Source organism: Protopterus annectens, chromosome 2.part0 (genome assembly GCF_019279795.1).
Source record: "Protopterus annectens isolate FY-2018-M chromosome 2.part0, PAN1.0, whole genome shotgun sequence".
NCBI lineage: Eukaryota > Metazoa > Chordata > Ceratodontiformes > Protopteridae > Protopterus > Protopterus annectens.
Genome location: NC_056728.1, coordinates 1751469512 through 1751490509, shown reverse-complemented (window position 1 = coordinate 1751490509; position 20998 = coordinate 1751469512). Strand labels below are relative to the sequence as shown.

Here is a 20998-nt window from a genome sequence, read left to right as displayed (position 1 = left end):
AGCAGAGATCGCCTCTAGGTGAGTGATATGAGACAGAGAACAGTTGGAGGTTTTTTAGTCTGTCCATATAGGACAAATGTTTAAGGCCTAGGATCCTCTTTGTGGGGTACTTTTGCGGTCTCTCCAGTAGTTGCAGGTGTTTAGTGAAGTACATGCCAAATGGGCCAGTCTACTCAATGATTGGCCTAATGAGGGAAGAGTAGAGAGAGACAGTGACGTCTTTCTTCCTGGATGCAAAACCCTTAGTAATGAGATGTGCCACGTAGAAGGACTTTCTGACCACAGTGCCAATGTGGTGGTCAAAAGAGAGGTTAATGTCAACCTTCTTCCTCATCTTCCCTCCCATCCATCCCACATCCTTCAATTTTCTGGAGAGACTTGTTGGACTTGTTTTTTGGAACCTACAGTTCTGAGTTTGAGCCCTTCCTTTCTCTATTGGCTTTTTCTTTCTCTTTCTAGCTGTATAGGCCTAATGGCAACAAACTCAATCTGAGGTAATGGGGATGGACTAGGGAATTGTGGGTAGATGGAGTAGCTGTAGTGCTGGATCCGAAGTCTGGAGTATCTGACTGAGTCAGATCCAAGGATCTGATCTGAACACTAAGGGATGAGGAAGAATGAACATGGACAACACAGATCTCTATTTATGATGAGTAGATAACTTTTAATTTTTTTGACCCATGACAAGAATTTAGTTCCCTTTTCAGCACCAATTTCAAAGGTCCTTTGCTTTTAATCATGATAGTCAATGAGAGTACCAGCTTCTCAACTATGAGTACAATTAGCAGCCATTTCCAACTTTCATGTTGGAGTAAATAATTCTACCTTAGCTTCCTCAAAGCTTTGTAAAGCCGTTCTCAGGAACCCTGCTTACTTCAACCTCTTTTAAAGGATCCTACTCCTCTTGGGATTTAAGTATTATTTGTCAGGCCTTGATTCAACCTCCCTTTGAACACTCTGCTTAGTCTGATCTGAAGATTTTGACCTGGAAAACTGTTTTCTTAGTTACTGTCACTTCTGGCAGAAGAGTGCCTGAACCTCAGGCATTGTCTTGTAAACCTCCTTACTTACATTTTCACAAGGATAGGGTTTCCTTACAAGACCATTCCTTCTTTTTTTGCCAAAGGTAGTGTTAGAATCTACTATTAATCAGCTTATCAATCTTCCGGTCTTCTTTCATAACTTTTCAAACAAAAGGGAATATATCTTGCATCTTTTGAATGTTCAGACCATTACATTTCTACCTTCTCAAAGCCAAAGATTTAAAAAATCTGAGCAGTTGTTTGTTTCCTTTTCTGATGCAAAAATAGGCAAACCAGTATCTAAAGTGACCTTGGCCAAATGGTTAACTGATTGTATTACATTTATTTATGCAAAAGTGGATTTGACTTTACCAAAACCTTCAAGAGCCCATTCCATGAGGTCTATGGCGACTTTCTCAGCCTTTATATCTAGAACTTCCTTAGATGATATTTATACAACTGCAACTTGGGCTAATCCTCATACCTTTATTACACATTACAAACTGGATATGGGCTCTGGGGGATGAGCAGCCCTTGACTCAACGATGCTCTGGAATATCCTTTCTTAGAGTCCTCCCAATATTTAGGTAGCTGGGGACTCTGTCCCAACTATTGAGGAATGAATGAAAATGACATCAGATAAAAAAATGTTATGTACTCACCATAAAGTTCCATCTGTGTTGTCAATTTTCATTCTTCCTCAATTGCCCACCCACCTACCCCTTCCTCCTTCTAACTGGAGAGATCAACGAGGTTTGTAGGAATCTCTGTTCCTTGTTTCAGCTCCAACTTCCATTTCTTTCTAACTCTCCACTGTTGTTTGTATTGTGTGACCATAAAACTAGATCTGATGTATGTTAAGTTGGTGGGGCATTATGGTTAAAGGGGAAGGAGCTTGAGAGTTCAAGATTCTACGAGCTGGAAAAAGCGGCAGAGTAGGATTTGAGTGCTGGCTCTGAACCGAACTGTTGAGGGATAATGAAAATGGGCAACACAGATGGAACGTTATGGTGAGTACATAACTTTTTTAAACAAAATTAAAAAATTTAAAACCTTTAGAATTTTTTATTCTCAAAATTAGTAAATTAACTTCCAAGACCCTTGTTCCTCTCTTGAGGGCAATACCCACATGTAAGGAATATCCAGCTAATACTGTTTATTCCAACCATTTTTTGTAAAGCTTATCATTTGGGTCTATTTTCTTTGTTATTCTGAATTGAATTCCTGTAGTCTTCCCACCATGCATTTTCCCGATGTTTTGTTGCATAACTGTTGGTTGGCTCATTCCTCTATCAACATTCCATTGTAGCATACTATATCTGACAAATGCAGAATAAGATTATTAAGAAATGCAAAGGGTAAATAACAGTGCTGCAGGAAATGCATTTGGAAAGAAATGAACATGTTGATTTTACAAAGTAAGGATTTCAGAATGGATATTCAACAGATGAACAGGGACAGAGAAAAGGAGAGGAATTATAATAATTCCTAGACGGGCTCCATTAGTGAAAGATGAGGAAAAAAGGACAAATGTGGTAGATTTGTGGTATTAAGGGAATGTTGGCAAGGGAGGATGATTACAATGGGATGTATTTATATTCCACCAAAAACTGGTATTATGGAACTTATGAAAAATGTTTTAAGTAGTAATCAGTTTTCAGCAGGAAATATTTATAGCTGGGGGCTGGAATTTAATTTGTTATAGTGAAGATGTATCAGAAGGATCTAGAAGTGACAATATAACAAAAGAGAGTAGATTTCTGAAAATGTTTATGAAAATATTTGGTTTGGAAGATGTAAATTTAGTAACAGGAACTTGGGCAGAATTTACATATTATTCCCCAAGGTACAATAACTGGGCTAAACAAGATAGAAATTATATTTCACAGCAACATGTGCATTTAATTGAAAACTTTGACATGTATCCAATACCTATTTCTGATAATGCACCAGTAAAAGCTAAAATAAAAATGCTGGGTAATGAAGTAAAAATAAGACACTGGCAGTTTCCCACCTCCATATTAAAACAAAAGGAATTTAAGGAATGGGAAGTGTAAAGTATTTGTACATTGCTACGAAAGATAGAAGTATCTTTAGAAGTTATAGCTAGTGACTGAGATAAAATGAAGTTTAAAATAGGGTTGAAATAATATAGAAAAATATGTGGTTAAGAAGTAATAGAAATTACTTAGATGGGCTGACAAAGATTAAAGTATTGCAGAATAAGGAGACTCTCACGTAACAGGAGAAGGAGCAAATGCAGAGTGCTAAAGAGAAGATAAGGGAATATCTGGATAATATTCATGAGTTTAGAAGGATTACAGTCAAACAGCTATTTCTGATAACTCCAGAGCATAAAAGCTTTTAGCATGGTTGCTTAGGTAACAGAATGCTGAAAGGGTTATTGCCAAACTTAGGGACCCTGTAAGAAGAAAAATCCTTTAGAGGTTCTAGAGATATTGTGGAAATTTTATGAACATTTGTATAAAACAGAGAAATGTGGAAATCAAGAAAGAGTACACATGGACATATTTATGGAAGACTTGATTATGCCATGGTTAGAAGTAGATGAGGCTCAGTAATTAACAGATAAGATAGGAGGTGATGAGACAAAAACAGTGATGTATGATCAGTCTTCAAGGAAGTCTCCAGGAACAGATGGTAGTTTGGAAGTTAGGAGGGAAAGAGAGTGATAAAGATCTGGAAGATTTTGTTTAACAGTAATTGAAAAGGAGGGAAAGCATCAACATCTTCGATAAAAGCTAGGGTGGCTGTGTTACCTAAAGATTACAAAAATCCTTCAGACCCAGATTCTTGTAGACCTTTATCAATTTTCAACCATGATTATAAAGTGTTTTTTTTTATGCTAGCTACAAGAGTGACAGTGTTGCCTGCCAAAACTGATAGATATAGATCAATGATGATCCAGATGGAAGCAGAATGTAAGAAGATAGCTCTATTATTTGTAGGTCATGATGCAGAGAAAGCATGTGACAGAGTAAGTTGGGAGTAGGGCACTGGAAGCATTTGCATTCCCTGATAAAATAATTAGGGCAATTAGAAGGATATATGAAGGATCAGAGGCAAGAGTTAAAATGGGGCTGGGGGTGGGTTCCTCTCATATAAGCTGTGTTTGAGTAGAGGAACCAGGCGAGGGTGTCCTATTTCTTCTTTATTTGCTTTATATTAAGAGCCACTGGCAAAGAAAATCAGGGACTTAGAAATACAATGATATAATTGGTATGGTAATCAGGAAACGTTGGCTTTATTTGCAGATGATATTGTTTTGCACCTGATAAATCCAGAAAGGTACATCTCAGTTTTATGGAACATTATGAGACAGTTTAAAGTCTTTTCAGTATATAAAATAAATTAAGTTAAAACAAAGGCTATAGCCATAAATTATGTGCCGACACACATATTGGTTCAGCAATACTTATATTTATAGGGACATAAGATGAAGTGTTTAGGACTTTAGATTAAAAAGGCTTCTGTTATTGCCGCTAAGGATATGTGGGAAGAGACCAAACAAAAAATAATACAAAAACTGAGAAACTGAAAACTCTTATTTATAGATATGGATAGTGAGATGCAAGCATTGAAAATGTTTTTAGTCCCATTACTTTTATATACATGTCAGGCATACTTTATAATCAACCCGAGGAGAAGTTGTAGATAATTAATGAAGAATTGAATTAATTTATCAGGGAGGGAAAGAAGACAAGAGTTGAGTGGAATAAGCTGATCTTCCAATAGAACAGGGTGGTTTAAGTTTACCTGATTTGTAGGAATGTTGTACAGCTACACAGTTAAGACACGTATACATAAAAGCAGAAGGTTGTAATTCAAAGTAGAAAGGGATGATGATTAAGCAAGGGGGAAGTTCAAGAACCAGAGAGAGAGAGTGCGTTTTCAGGTGCAGATTATTAAGGAGAATAATAACCATATGGAATATTATGATTATTAAGTAGCAAAGTATTCTAATAACTAAGCCAACACGCAAATTAAGAAAAGAGACTTTGCAAGTAGGGATGACTGCAAGTAAGGGTACAGAAAATAGGCAAGAGGGGGCTGGAAATTACTGGAGAAGCCTGGCAAAGGAACCAAGATATTTGAGAGGAAATAAGTCAGACAGGTAAATAGAGTGGGATGAGGCCAAGAAGACATTTGGATTGCAGGCTGGATACTGCCTTCCATACCAGGGCTTGATCTCAAAATGCATGAAAAAAGGAAGGAATAAGAGAATTTTAAGTGAAAGACCCGTTCTGTTAGAGTTTATTAGTTGAATCTAGAGAAGAAGCAGTTAATAAAGAGGTAATTAGTATGGCATATAAAATATTGCATAACTTCAAGAATGAATCAGAGGAGGTTAGAAACTTTTGGGAAGAGAAACTGGAAAACCAATTTACAAGAAAACAATATGAAGACATGTATGTCTCCCAAGTGTGCAACCAAGTCCAGAAGGTTTATAATCTTTGCTTAGATACTTTTATACCAAAAGTAGACTGTAAAGAATTTTTCCTTAGGTAGATTGCAAATTTTTGAAGTGTAACAAGGAAGAAAAAGGTGATTGGGAATATATTTTTGGGGAGTGCAATCAGTTGGCAGACTTTAAAAATTCCCTGCAGACTACTCTGTCAGTAAGTACTGAGCAAGTTAATTGGTGTAACTAAAGAAATTGTTTTTAGCTGTGTTACAGAATCAGAATTGCCTACACACAGTAAAGCCATGCTGAGTTAAATTTTTGTGGTTGCCAAAAAAGCAAATAGTAGAAAATAGAAATCAAAGTCTCAGCCAACTGTACTGGACCTAATGAATATAGTAACAAAGATAAAAGAATTGAAACTGGGCTCTTTAGAAAAGAATAGGAACAAATTACGTAGAAAAATGGGAATTGTGGGAACAGTGCATGCAGAGTAATGTTTTGGATGAGGAATGAGGCTTATGGGAATGCAGGGATTGAATGAGCTATGTAATGCTCGATTGACAGTGACTGTATAGTGATGCATGTTTGCAACTGAAAATATGTCAGTATGGTATGTTTTCATTTATATAAATATATGATTGCCTATGTTACAAGTGATGATTCAATAATCGTGTTTCTTTAAAAAAAAAAAAAAGAAAAGAAAAAAAACAGGAAGATTATTGATAAGCATGGGAAAAAGTAATGCTTCTTCAGCTTTGATTTTTCAGAATTTTCAGTTGTCAGGATCATATGTTAAGGTTTGTCCTAACTAATTGTAAAAGTATGAGGAATGTTTTGTCTGTAGATCTGATGTCTCTTTCGTCCATTGTTCAATGGATGGGTTTTCGGATCCTGCTAGGATATGTCTTTGTCCACACAAGACTTTTGATCCCATGTGCATGTTCCTCCCCTTACTCATATCCCCTGCAAAGCCCAACATTATCTCGGATCTTATTTGCTGCTTCTTTAAGACAGACATGGATCTCCTTGCACTGGTATGGATTAATGAGATAAATATCTTTCAGTGCTTTAACCTCTTGTTTGTAATTATAACTTACTTCTCCTTTCATAGTAAATTAGATAGATGCTTGTTATTTTTTCACACCTTGGTGCCATCTTTTCATTTACAAAAAGTAATTTTATGTCCTATTGTATACCTTCATGTACCCTACCCTATTTTAATAACTTAAGATTGCTGTTCATTGGTGTTTGTTGTTGTTGTGATTCTTGACTATGGCTTTGAAACCTACAGGTTTTAAAAATGTGTGGCTTTGCAGCCATAAGATGCCCAATTTAGGCACATACTTGAAATATGTGTACTGCCTCGGGACTGCACACTTAGATGAGCAGGGTGCTATATGCACTGCATTTGGTACCTGAGCTGCTGTCGATAGGAAGAATAAATTTATTCTTAAGACATCTCCATGCCACCAGCTGTTTGAGGATTGTCCAAGATATAACATGTTGATGCTGGAGCTTCCTCCACTTTAAAAAAGTCTATGGATAAATCTAAAGGGGATGAATTCATGGGGTCTAAAGGAAAGACCAGGGTGCCAAGAAAATGCTCTCCTGATCAGTCTTCATCTGCTCTTGCTTCTTTGGATTTGGTGTTGAAATTCTCTAAGTCTTCAGATCCAGTGCTTTTCCTTGAGTTTATCCTGATCAGGTCAAATATTCCCCCACTACCTGAGCCATGTTTTTCCCCAGTGCCATGCTGTCTTTGTCTGTCATCACCCTTTTTTAAGGAAAGGACTATCCAGCAGTCATCAAGACCTCCTTCCACTGCTTATTCTCTGTGGTCAGTCCAGTCAACCAGTAGCATCTTTGAAGCTGATGTGGACCGAATTACAAGGAAATTCCTCAGGACTCCGAGTAAGTTAGGGGTCCACCCAGCTCCGACCACCACTAGACCCAGAAGTTGTGTATCTTCCCTCATCCTATAGTAATTCCCACCCCACTCTGCTTGTCAAATTTGGGAGTTGCAGAACTGAGCATTTCCCAGAGCTAGTCTACTCCAGATCCAAAGATGTGGTTATGTTTTACTTCAGCTACTCTGACCAGAGTAGCACCAGTCTCATCTGAGCCAGACGTATCTTGGAGCCGAAGCATCAGCACCAGATCTGGGGAGGACAGGTTTGCCTCCTAGGTTTTCAGAGAACATCCTTTTTCTTGGAGCCTCAGCACTGGGCAGCTCTGCACTGGTGTCACCCTCGGATCTGAACTGAGTAGACTTACAGAGTTTGTCTGTAGTGGTGGCTTAGGTTCCCACCAGACAAATTCTGAGATCTCCTTTGGCTTTGGCAGTCAAGGCTGTTGAGAGAGTACACTCCCAATCAGATGAGTGGACTACTAATTCTACCTCGGCTCCACCCATTGCCCAAGAATGCCATAAGTCCTTATTCTTCTCATCTGGTATACTTGGGCCAGATGGGCCTTGAGACAGTCCGTATAGGGGACTTGCAGATCTTGTTTGAGTCCTCTCCAGAACAACTGACTGAGGAGGCATCTCAGAAGCATAGATGTAAAAGAAGGCACATTGATTCCCCACAGGAGTCTCTCACGGAGGACACTGATCTCAGTGATGAGAAGGTGTCCCCAGATCCCCCCCCCCTTTCGGATGTCGCATTCAGGGAGATTTGAACTTCTGAGACAAAGCTGTGTGGTCTACCAACGCACATACACAACAGGAGTCTGTGTTCCTTGAGGCCTTCATGCCCAGGTCAGCTACATCTTTGGTGACTCCCCCTGCTGACAAGATAATGGATATCATCTCTAAGTGGGCATGGAAAGGAGCCTGATGTGGTTGAAAGAATTCCTTGTAAACCAGACAAGTATCTAGTCTCCCCAAAATATCGCAAGCATTGTAGATTCCGTAGTAGTGGCATTGGCCACCAAAAAAGAGCTCTCTGAGGAAAGCTGTTCTGTCCATCCCCCTAACAAGAAGGTAAGGACATTGGACAAATTTGGGATGTGGATTTGCACTTCAGTTATTTTTGTTCTGAGAGTACTGAATTACTTAGCACACATTACAAGATTTCAGAGGGATTTGAGTAATGAAATCTCCAAGTCCCTGTGTGGGTCAGTAACTGCAGACAAGAAAACCTTGTATCTGTCAGTTTTCTTTCATTCCTCAACAAATGGCTTCTTATCCAACTCTCAGATTAGACTCTGCTGCATTTTTCATCTTGTGGATACTGAAAATGATAATGCCCTAGTCCCCGACTTTTGCTGCCTTCATGTACGGACGTGGTCAGTGTTAGCTCTCAAGCTTTGGTGTTTGTGAATAAAAAAAGGTGATATACGTATACATACATACATATATATATATATATATATATATATATATATATATAAAATTTTCTTTCATACTTCATTATAAACCTTTCTTACCCTTTCGACAATTTATGGTGTAAGTGACTATTACCATTGTTGGTATTCTCCTTCCTTTTTTTTTCTTTTTTATACCCTTGTGGTAGCTCCTTCATTTACCATTGTTGGTAACTTTTCACCCTACCTTTTCCGTTTCTTTCTTCTTTTCTTTCCAAAAAAAAAAAAAAAAAAAAAACAATAAAACTTTCTCTTTATTATCAGAATGGCTGAAAACCATCAGGTTTTAACAAATGTAAAGCCTGTGCCCACAAAATTCCTCTATCAGATGCACATGATTTGTGTGTGTACTGTCTATCCCTGGCCCCCTGACTGCATCTTTTGAGATATATAAGGCCTTTAATCCTCGGGTCTTGGTGGATCGTAAGAAAAAACTCATTTTAAAAGGCTTACTTCCAACCACCTTTTCTGGGACAATATTTGGGGCTCAACCCCGTAAGAAGATTGAAAGAAAAGAGGCCAAGAAGCGTTCTTCTGACACTTCCGGAGTTTCTGCTTTGAGCTTTGCTCCTAGTGTAGAACCACCTTTTAAGTTTTCAGATCTGACTTCATCAGATCCAAAGGCAAAATTCTGGGATCCGACAGCTTCTGATGCCAATCTGCATCATTGAATCCACCACACTCAGAACCAAAGAAGCTTCCTCAGACCTGATATGCTTCGTGTCTGGATCCTGTTACCTCCTCCTTCCATCTCTGTTCCTAGAGAGATGTCACCATTCCAGGACCTCATGAGTTGCTTTTTCTTATTTATCCAGAAGTCTGACTGAAGCAGATGTTAATAGGATGATGAAATTTCTTTTGACACAAATTCAAATGGGAGTTATCCTGGCTCATACCCCATCAGGTCTGGGGACCTTTACCAGTACTACTCCACCTATTTTGGTTCCAACTCCAATCTGTCCTTTGGATTTGGAGCACTTGGATCTGAGAATCCTGGCGCCATCCATGTCAGATCCAAAGATCATTGTATCCTCCACTCTGATACCATCTTTGAGTGGACCGGCCTAGAGTGTCTTGGAGCTGGATGACTCTCTGAGCCATAGCATCATTGCCATTTCTGATGTATTTGAGTCAACTCAGAAGTTCTCTGACCTGTCTCTGCCCCCTGAGCTTTGGCATTGGGCAGCTCTGCTCTGACCCTTGCCTCGCGTAGTCTGCCTTCTCGTCAGAAGAAGCTAATGGCCCAGAACCATGTCTTCTCAGAACCATCAGCCTCTTTTTCTCTCTGTCTGGGGGATTCTGCTTTTGAGGTAGTGGAGAGAGTTTTCTCTGCTCCTAGAGGAAGGATGTTCCCTCCCCTTACCTTGGATCCATCTTCCCAAACCCATCGGTCTTTGTGTCTTGAGCTTCAACATCCTACTACACAAGGACAGCTAGTCCAAAGTCTCCAGGCCACCCACCAGGGTGTATTCATATCTACTGATACTTCTCTTGAACATCTTGCTGAAGAAGTCCCTAGGAAAAGAAAGTGCAAAAGGAGGCACTTAGACTCTCCTCAAGAGTTGGTTATGGAGGATACTGATTTTGATGAGGGGGACGGGTCCCCAAGATCACCACCTGATGATATCTCCTTTGGAGACATCCTAGAGATTCTCAAGCAAAGGGATGGCTGGTCTACCAGCAACCCTTCCCTAAAAGAATCAGTGTTCCTGGAAGCCTGTGGATCTGGCTCATCTTCCTCCTGGGTAACTCCGTCTGCTAATGAACTCCTCAGTTTGAGCTCTGGTGTCTTGTGGAAGAAACCTGACTCTGTTGAACCAATCCCCAAGAGACCAGACAGGATCCCGATACCACCCAAAGGTATGGAATTTTGGAGAAAAGGAGTACAAGCAGATGCCATGATTTTAGTGGCGGCCACAAAAAAGGAGCTTGCAGAACAGAGTTCCTCTGTTCATCCCCCTAACAGGGAGTCTGGGGCGCTGGACAGATTTGGGAAGTGTGTATTCAGTGACCTTTGCACTTTGGCCACTGAATTATTTGGCACACTTCATCAGACTGCAGAGGAATTTGATTAAAGAATGTAACAAATCCCACTCTGAGACTATGACTGAGAGAATTCCATTGCACATTTGCTACCCTATAATCTATTTCAAATTCATCCATGTGGCTCATTTCACATGCAGTTGAAGGTACCTCAAGGGCGTGGGTTCAGGCATTTTCATTAGGAGACATGCTTGGCTGTGCCTTTGTGGTTTCATGGAGCCCTTTAAGTCTTCCTTCATCAGTGCTTCCTTTCATGGAAGTTCTTTATTTGGCCCCAAGGTTAAAGCCACACTATCCAAATGTGAGCAGGATGGTAAGACCCTGTTTGCTGTGGTTATACATTTTTCAACTCGTCACATGCCTTTTCTAGGAATCAGTGAGGTGGTCGAAAATATGGTTTAGAAATTCCCAGAGTCCCTTCCAAGATCCATGTGGAGATGGCTCCCTCAGGGGCAGAGGGGGAATCTCAAATGGAAGATGATGCCCACATGGCAGAGGATTCCAGCAAAACCAAGAGTCTAGATATACGTGCTAAGACAGATCCTACCAGTGCTCCTGAAAGGAGGCCCAATTGTCCACTGCTGGAGGCAGCTGGGGTTTGTTTATCCCTGCACTAGAGAGCCTGGCTAGAGATTACAAAAGATTCATGGGTACAGAGGATTATTTACAGAGGTTATATAATACTCTCTTCCCTGCCTCCCCTTAAGAGTAAACAAAATTCCTGATTTCCACCCAGTCAAAGGAAAGCAGTAGCACTAGAAGTAAAACAGCTGCTAGGAAGAGTCATCCAAGAAGTTCCCCCAGACCAGAAAGAGTCCAGAATTCACTCAAGATTCTTTTTAGTACCAAAGAAACCAGCACAGTGGTGCAATGGTAGTATTGTTGCCTCACAGAAAGAGGTTCTCTAATTCGATTCTTGGCTGGAGTGCCTTTTGTGCAGAGTCTGCATGTCTTCCTTTGTTTATGTGGGTTTCCTCCCACATTTCAAAGATGTGCATCTGGAGAGTTTCTCCCCGGGCCTCTGCTGAAAATTGGCTTTGTTTCAAGTCGGACTTTCTGTGTAAACAAATGTTAAATAAATAAATAAATAAATAAATAAATAAATAAAACAAGAGGACTGCAGACCAATTTTGGATCTCAGCATTCTGAACAAGTCAGTTCAGTACACCAACAGTACAAGTTCCAGATGGGCACCATTCAGTCCATTCTGCCTTTTCTGCATAAGGATGATTGGATGTCCTCTCTATATCTTCAGGATGTGTACTGTCATATAAAAATGAACAGACAATCCAGAAGATTCTTCCGGTTCCGGCTGGGAGATGGTCACTACCAGTTCAAAGCTCTGGCCTTTGGTCACACCACAGCCCCCAGAGTGTTCACCAAATGCATGGCAGTAGTGACAGCACACTTGAGACTGCAAGGATTCTGGGTGTTTTCTTACTTAGGCAACTGGCTCATAACTGCTCCGACCAGGCATCATCCGATTAAAGCATGAGATTATGTACTTTAGTTATGCTGTCACCTGGAAATTACTATCGGTCACAAAAAAACTCAACTAGAGCCAGCCCAAATATTGGAGTTTACCTGAGTGCTGTTTGACATAGTATCCCTGACAGCCTCCCTTCCTTTACCAAGGGTGCAAACCATATGATTTCAAGTCAAAATGATTATCCAGAATTATTCTCTCTCAGCTCGATTGATTCTTCAAACACTGGGGTCAATGTCTGCTGTGGGTTTCACTTCATAATCTCAAATTACTGAAATCCCGAATTTCAGTAACCCGAGACTATAAAGTCGAACCATTCACAATACCGAATCACGCAATCACCAACATACATACACCAGACACCACATAACACACACACCATTCCACCCACTGCACACAACCCCCACAACCCCCACACCCCCCTACTTATATATACCAACTCAGAGATCGCACATAACATAAAAAAAAAAAAAAACCGCACACCACGGTATCCTCCACTTGCTCGCACACAAATACACATCACACACACACACACAAACACCAACAGATCCAACACTCACACTTATACCTCCCTACCCTTACCCACACATACAATGCACAAAAACACTCACTCACCTGCAATTTCAGGCACCATAACACTACACGCAACGTACCAGAAATGCATAAGTGCGGATTCGAGATATTCAAATTCGCTCTTATGCACTTTCGGCATTCTGGTTTCCGGCTTTATGGTCTCGGGTTACTAAAATTTGAGATTTCAGTAATTCGAGATTATGAATTATAACCCTGCTGTGATGGTTGGTTCCATTAGCAAGATACCACATGAGTATTCTTCAGTGGACCCTAGCAACTCAGTGGTCAGTTCTTCACCAACCTTTGTCTGCACAAATCAAAATAACCTAGGCATGCAAAAATTACCTCCTGTGGTGGATTTATTCCGATCAGATAATGCAAGGTCGCCCCTTCATTCTCCCTCAGCCCAAGGCCATAGTTACCACAGACGCTTCCCAAATCTGGTGGTGGGGCACTTCTTGAGAAAGACAGTCCAAGGCATGGGGTTCCCCAAAGAGGCCAGTAGGTTCATAGGTTGGTACTAAGCTATCAGCCCTAGGGCCTATACAAGCCTAGCCATAACAATTCCCTGGCTATTTCTTCCCACACTATTTACTTCCCTGGACCCCTGTCTAGCAGGGCGACTGATGTGATCCCCGGGATGAATTTTCTTTCTCCCAGCTGCAGAAGTAGATGTAGCCTGCTGGAATGAGATCTGGTCCCCTAAGGGATAGGTTTTTCATGGTGCTTATAGCAGAAATGAATGCAATGGCTTGTCCATTTAGAAATGGTTTTGAAATAGCCTTCCCCTCTGCCCCAGCTGCAAATGCCACTAGTAATTGTTCAGATTTTCTTCGAAATTTAGTTCTGTCCAAGTAGAATCTAAGTTGTCTGTGCACTTCCAAGGAATGCAGAATCCATTCCCCTTTGTTCTGTGGATTGGGATAGAAGGTTGGCAAATGAATGGACTGGTTAAGAGCCATACTGGAAACCACCTTGGGCTTGAAGGATGGATTGGTCCTCAAAAATACCCTATCCACATGAAAGATGATGAAAGGCTTCACTGCCATAAGGGCCTGTAATTCAGATATCCTTCTAGCTGAAGTGATTGCTAATAGGAAGGCTGTTTTACAAGAAAGAAATTTTAAGTCTGCAGTAGCAGCTGGCTCGAAAGGAGGTAAAGTGAGCTTCTCCAAAACAAAGTTAAGGTCCCAGGCAGGGGTAGGAGCTCTCCTGGCTGGTCTCATGTTCTTTGCCCCTCTGAGATGCTGCTTCAGCAGGGGATGAGAAAAGAGGGGTGGTTCTGTGTTATAGTGAGCTGAAATAGCTGAAGCATGGATTTTAATAGAGGAAAAAGACAGACCCTTGTGAAACATCTCAGTTAAGTATTGCAAAATCTGAGGTAAATTGGGCGCTGCTGTGCTCATCCCTAAAGACTGGCTCCAGGCACAGAATCTTTTCCATTTGTCAGCATAAGATTTTCTAGTACTAGGTCTTCTCGCCTCCAATATGACAACCATCACAGGTTTGCTGAGGGATGCTAAGGGTGAATTTAACTTATTAGCCAAGCTGCAAGGTTCAATGTTGAGAGAGTTGAGGGTGCAGAATTTGGTTCTCCTGCTGAGACGGCAAGGCAGGTGTCTGAGGCAGGTGCAATGGAGATATTTGTGACACTGCGCAGGAGTGGGTACCAGTGTTGGCGTGGCCAGTCTGGAGCAATCAAAATAATTTTTGGTTTGTTCTATTTGACTTTTAGCAGAACTTTGGAGAGCAGCGGCAGAGAGGGAAAGGCGTAGACTGATAGGTTTTTCCAGCTGAATGCGCATATCAATGTCCTAGAAATGAGAGCTGTCTTCCTAGGATTGCAGGCCTTCCAAGACACACTCACTTCCGGGACTATTGCGATTCAGACTGATATGTCAGTGGTCTGGTATATTAGCAAACAAGGAGGAACTAAATCTTGCCCACTGTATCGAGAAACTTTGAGAGTCTGGCAATAGGAGATTTCATCCAATCGATTTGTGATAGCAACATGCGTTCTGGAAAAATCCAGTGTGATAGCCGACAAGTTAAGCAGGTCCATTCTAATGTCTCACGAGTGGTCACTCAACATGAAAGTGGCAGAAAATATTTTCCGTCGATGGAGCAAACCTTGCTGTCACCTCTTTTCATCTCCCCTCAATAACAAGTGCAGCAGGTTCTTTGTCCTGTTCCCCCCACAGGGGGAGTCACCAAGAGATGCTATTCTTCATGCCTGTCTCCTGTACACCTTTCTTCCAGTACCTGTAATCCCCAAATTCCTTCAGAAAGCATCTTGATTGAAGAGCACTGTCATCCTCATTGCCCCTTATTGACCTTGTCAAATTTAGTTCCCCTTTCTTTGGCCTCATCTGCTTTGCCCACCATCGTGAATTCTGGATCCAGTTCAGACCCCCCTGTCTCATCTGACAGATATGATAAACCCAGATATTTTAGGCCTAAAACTGACCGCATGGTTTCTCCACTTCCAAGCCAGCCCAGGCTCTCTGTCCCATCTGTTACATTCTTTTTTCTTCCCACAAAGCTTCCACTAGAAAAATTTACAGAAATAAATGGAAAAGATTTGTTGTTGGGGTGCAGAAAAATGACATTACATTTCAATGCCAGCACTGAAAGTTTTTGAGTTTTTAGCTACAATTTTTAATGAAAGTGCAGTTCTTGAACTATTAAAGTACAACTTTCTGCCATTTGTAATTGTTACACTGGAATAAATAATTCATCTTTAGCTTCTTTTAAACTTTGTAAGGCCTTTATAAGGGGGGTCTTAGACCCCCTTTTAAAGATCCCTTTCCCCAGTGGGATTTTTATGTAGTTTTACAATCTTTGTCCCAATCTGCCTTTGAACCATCAGCCAAATGTGAACTACATTTTTTAACCTGGAAGACTCTTTTTAGTGGCCATTACCTCTGCTAGAAGAGTCTCAGATGTTCAGGCCCATTTTCCTAAGCCTCCTTATTTGTTTTATTATTATAAGAATAGGGTATCCTTAGGACCCAACCCATCTTTCCTTCCCAAGGTGATGTCAGAATCTAATAGCAATCAAACTATCAACCTTTCAGTTTTCTTTCCAAATTTCACAAACAAAGGAGTATATGTTGTACCTGTTGGATGTTAACAGACAGTTACATTTTTATCAACATAGGACAAACATTTTCAGGAAATCAGATCAATTATTTGTCTCTTTTTTGGATTCAGAATTGGGCAAGCTAGTTGCTAAAGTAACCTTAGCCAAATGGTTAACTGATTGATTGTATTTCCTGTGTTTATAAAAAAATGGGTTTGTCTTTGCCAAGACCATTAAAGGCTCATTCCATCAGGTATTTGGCAACTTCTTCTGTGTTTTTATCCAGATCTTCCTTGCATGATGTTTGTGCAGCTGCAACTTGGGCTAATCCTCCTACCTTTATTAGTCATTACTTCAGTAAAGAAGTGCTATGGAAAGCAAATTCTTCCGCATTTCATTACAGAAGTTTCATTTCTACCATGCGTGGTGACCAAGCACATTATTTTTTTTCTTTATCTATAACTGTGTAATTTCCTCTTTGCCTCATTCCAGCATTCGTTCATTAATACTGCATCCCCAAAATTTTATGTCATCTGCTTTAACTATCTCCTTAGTTTTGCATGTTTTGCCCACCAGACGTATCCTGTTGTCTAGTGTGTTTCTAGTGAAATTGGATGAAGGTTAATTAAATGTGCCTCTACTGTAGCATGATATGAAAGTAATTTGGGATGTAGCTCATTTGTTTTATCATATATTTATGGTCCATTGAAACATAAATTCTCTCCAGTTTGGACCATGTCCCATCTCCAGTTGTTTGAAATGTAAAACGACAGTGAGGTCCTGTTTTTACCTGCATCAGCCCATCCATAACTTTTCATCAGTTGTCCAAAATATTTACTGTCTACGGCCAACTTTTGCTTTCTAGGCCTTCTGCTTACATCTTGTTTACTTATTAAATTTCAGTCTCTCCCCACTAAGAATGCCCCTTGGTGGTATGCCATTATTCTCCTATGGTCTGTTTCAACTCTCTTTTTTTATTCTCGGTGGAATATAAACATTTCCTAGTGTTATCCTCATGTTTTTTTCAAATATCCTTGCAATAATATAAATGTCCCATGCTTATCTCCTTTGCTGTCCTCATTTGAAACATCAGAACCTCTGTTAATCAGGGTTATAAGTCCTGTCCTGCTGCTGGCTATTGCTACTGCATAGGAACCTGAACCCTGCCATTTATTTGTAAAATGTTTACATTTTCCGTCTTTTAAATATGTTGCCTCTTGCATGATAATAGTCAAACTCAACCCCTTTAAATACTGAAATGCCTTAGCTCTCTCACTTTCCCTCATATACTAGGTAATTTGCAATCCATATAAATATTTTAAACTCCATTTTTCCTTTGTACCTTTTTGTTGCGCCTCCTTATTCTTCTAATTAATCATCCCTCTTCTCTTGTTCCTCTACATCTATATACAAAATCAAACATATCTTTCTCCTCCCCATCTTGCTTTACTTCTGTAGGGATACAAGCTCAGGCTCTTTGTTAATGTGTCCAGTTTAAAACTGCTTGTGTATTTAGGTCTTTATCTTATTTAACAAAGACTATATATTGTTTTATATCACTCATAGGTTCCATAGGTGTTTACTAGGCTAATGGCCACAAGGGCCTTTTTAAGCCTAGCCATGCATCCCAAATCTCTGACAAGTTCTGATACCCTTGATAAGTGTAAGCATGGGCTTGGGAGATGAACCATTTACAGGTTACCTTTGTCCATTAGAGACATAGGTGCCATACCAGGGATGAATTTCCGGTTTCCCATCCAATTGTCCAAGTTGCACTTGAATTGGGTTAGGGAGGAACTCTGCTTCACATGGATAGGGAGCCTGTCCCATAGACATGGTAGTCTCTGGGATACATACCTCTCTGTCCAGCAGGTCCTATTTATGTCATAGGCAAGGTTTAAGTCTTTAGAACGGTTAATTCTGGTTTGTGGATATGCAGGAGGTCCATCAGAGTGGGGTCTGACGATGCCCTGTATACCAGGCATAGATCTCCCCTCAAAAGCTCATAGGAGACAGAATACAGAGATAGGGCCTTGAGCCAGTCTGCATAGGACATCTTACTTATACACTGTATTTTTTTAGTGAGGAACCTCTGTGGACGTTCCAGTTGTTGAATATGCTTGGTTAGGTACATGCCAAAGGGGGCATTGTACTCAATGATAGGTCTGATGAATGCCAAATACAGTGGAACAATGACTTCCTTGGGCTTAGATGCCTTACCTTTGTTTATAATTTGCGCAACATAGAATAGTTTCCTCACCACTGTAGGCATGTAATGATCAAAGGCTAGATTACTATGTATGTGTGTCCCTAAGTCCCTGACTACTGGGCCAACTCTAAGGGGTATGTTGTTAATAAATAGTTACAGGGATGGAGGACTTCCAAAAGGATACTAATATGCATTTCTTGGCATTTCGTTTTAGTCCATGGGTCTGACACCAGTTGTTTGTCTGTGTCAGCCCCTCCTGGAGAACATTTGTGTCAGTGTGAGATTCAATGACGGCTCCTAATTTGCAATCGTCTGCAAATTTAATCAGCCAGAGACCACTGACAATGGACTTGACTTCTGAGAAGTAAATGCCAAAAAGGAGAAGATCCAAGGACTGATCCCTGAGGGATCTTTGTGGAGGTGGACTCCCTTTTTTCCTTACATTTCTTTTTCTATGGTAACTTTGTTGTTATAACTCATGGCTGCCTTTTCTTCCCCTTTCCTCTAATATTAGCTTGTTATCTTGGAGCAGTTGTATTGATCCAGCTCCATTACTGTCCCCAAAAACTCTGGGAAAGATTGCCTTTTGTATCTAAATAAATTCTCATCACAAGTGTCTCAACTCTTTCCTGACTCATTGTATCAGTCACTTCTGAACCCTCCTCTTTTATTTGAGTTTTTCTGTCAGTCCAATTTCTAGTGTTCTCTTATGAATTTAAATTCTTAAATTATTCCCTCTCATTGTGGCTTCATCTTCCATTTTGTCTTTCTTATGATTAAGTTATTCATTGAATAGAATAACTGACCCATACTGTGTATTTTCTTTCTCATTTGTAAAGTGCAATCCGTACCATAATATGGAAAGACATATTATTTACTGATTGATCATCCATTGGCATGGTTATGGATTTCAAACCCCACCTCCTTCTGCTTTTACTAAGCCAGTGATCTCTTTGTCAGTTAAGGCCCTGAATGATTTTATTGCATTTAAAATTATAATTCTGGGAAACCGGTTGCTCACCAAACTAGTCCCCTACGATATGCATTTGTTGGTATCATCTGTATAACTTTTACTACCTGGTTTTGTGTAGTTCCACACAGTATTATTTTCTTTGGCTCATCTGAGGGACAAACTCTGTGTGCTCTTTCTGCCAGTACTTCTTCCTTCATTAGCCAGGACTATCTGCTTAGTTGGACTATGGAAAATTGCCGAACATCTCTTTCCTCCAGACCTTGTGTTCTGACATTTGTAATCCAAAGGTTCTCATGACTGTCTGTCTTACAGCTCCTTTAGTTTCTATTTTCAGCGACAAAATCATTGGAATAGCAAGTTAAAGTTGTTTCTATCTCATTATTCTTTTATCAGTTTTTCATGATGTAGTCTGACAGGAAATCTCCAATTCTTACCACTTCAAAGTACAGTTTGTCAATTTTCTCCCCAAGCTCAGGCATCTTTCTGTTAGTGATGGGGAGCTGTTGTGCTTTGAGCATACTGTCCCACCAGTCTTTCTCATTTCTTCTTTTTAGCGTTACTTCTGGTGGTTGTCTTATTGTTTCCAGTTTTCTTTCTCCTCTACATCCACTCCTCTCTTAAAAGATGTGAACTTTCACTTTTAATCTTTTCTCCTTTGTTATTTTTAATGCACATATAATTGCTTGTCAGGGAGGTGAGCTCTTGAGACATGGTTTACAAGTATGGTGCCATACCAGAAGTTAAGTCCCAGAAGACAGCTTACATCTCATCTTTGTAGCCCATTTCCATTTAATGTACTCTGTTTACTTTGTGGTGTGCTTACATAGGCTGGTAAAACTTGCAAATATTTTGTCCATCTACATTGCATGTGATAATGGTTAACTAAGACTTAAATGTTAAGAGACCACCATTTAGCACAGAAACCAGGGATATAGCAGAGACTGGGAAGAAGTCTTCTGCAAGTTAAGAAGAAAAAGCAAAGTGAGGAGTATGTAGGATGTTTGTTTTTGTCATGCTGATTGTATTTTGTGGTAACAGAAGAAAAGTACTACACCTCTACAGCTAGCCTTTTCACTGCATCTCTAAAGAATCCATAGATGCTGTCAGAATTATTATCTCGAGCAGGTACAGCAAGACAAATGGAGGTTTAATTACATTTTTTTAAATTTTTTATCTTACAGAGGCCCAGATAAAAGAGGTGGAGGAGATGCTAAACCAGGAGGGACTATCTGAAATTGAACGTAGTAGTCCTAGTGAACAAATAGCTTATCTACTAGTGGAAAGAGCTACTCTTCTAGAGAAACTAGAAGCAGCAGAACGGAAATTGGATTCCCAGAGCTACACAGGCAGTTTACGTGAAACACAACTTCAGGTATTCCTCAGATGCAGTATTTGTGATACTGCAGTTTAGTAATGCAGTGAATGTTTTTTTATTTTTAACAGTCAAGACCATTCCCAAGAGTGCTTAATTTTTTAATTTTACTTCCAGCAAGGGTGACCTTTTTTAATTCCTTCTCCAGTCTTGATCTTCATATTGCCTTTTGTAGTGTATGTCCTCTGGTCCTGTTTGTCACATGCAGTTTTTTATCTGATGACACTGCTTTTCTGATAGAGCTGTTTGGGGTGTTGACGGCATTTAATTAATAAGGGAGGCACAACTGACCTCTTCTGTGAAGCCTGTACTCATTCATTAATTTTGTTGTTCTTCGGCAGTCCTCTTTAATGTATTTGTTTCTAGATGTAAGTGATAGGCAGCTTCACTTTGCAATTGACATATTCAATTTGAAGATGTAGTCAGTACCCAGGGTATCACAGTAT

The 20998-nt window shown here is 40.1% G+C and overlaps 1 protein-coding gene across 1 annotated transcript in view; it reads left to right on the top strand.

The window, feature by feature from the left end:
- Window positions 1-20998, top strand: part of CCDC30 (coiled-coil domain containing 30) — a 2524512-nt gene that overhangs the window by 644265 nt on the left and 1859249 nt on the right. Inside the window, exon 5 of the mRNA XM_044060442.1 lies at window positions 20362-20552. Within this exon, the coding sequence (XP_043916377.1) occupies window positions 20362-20552 (191 nt within the window). The remainder of the gene's footprint in view (window positions 1-20361; window positions 20553-20998) is intronic.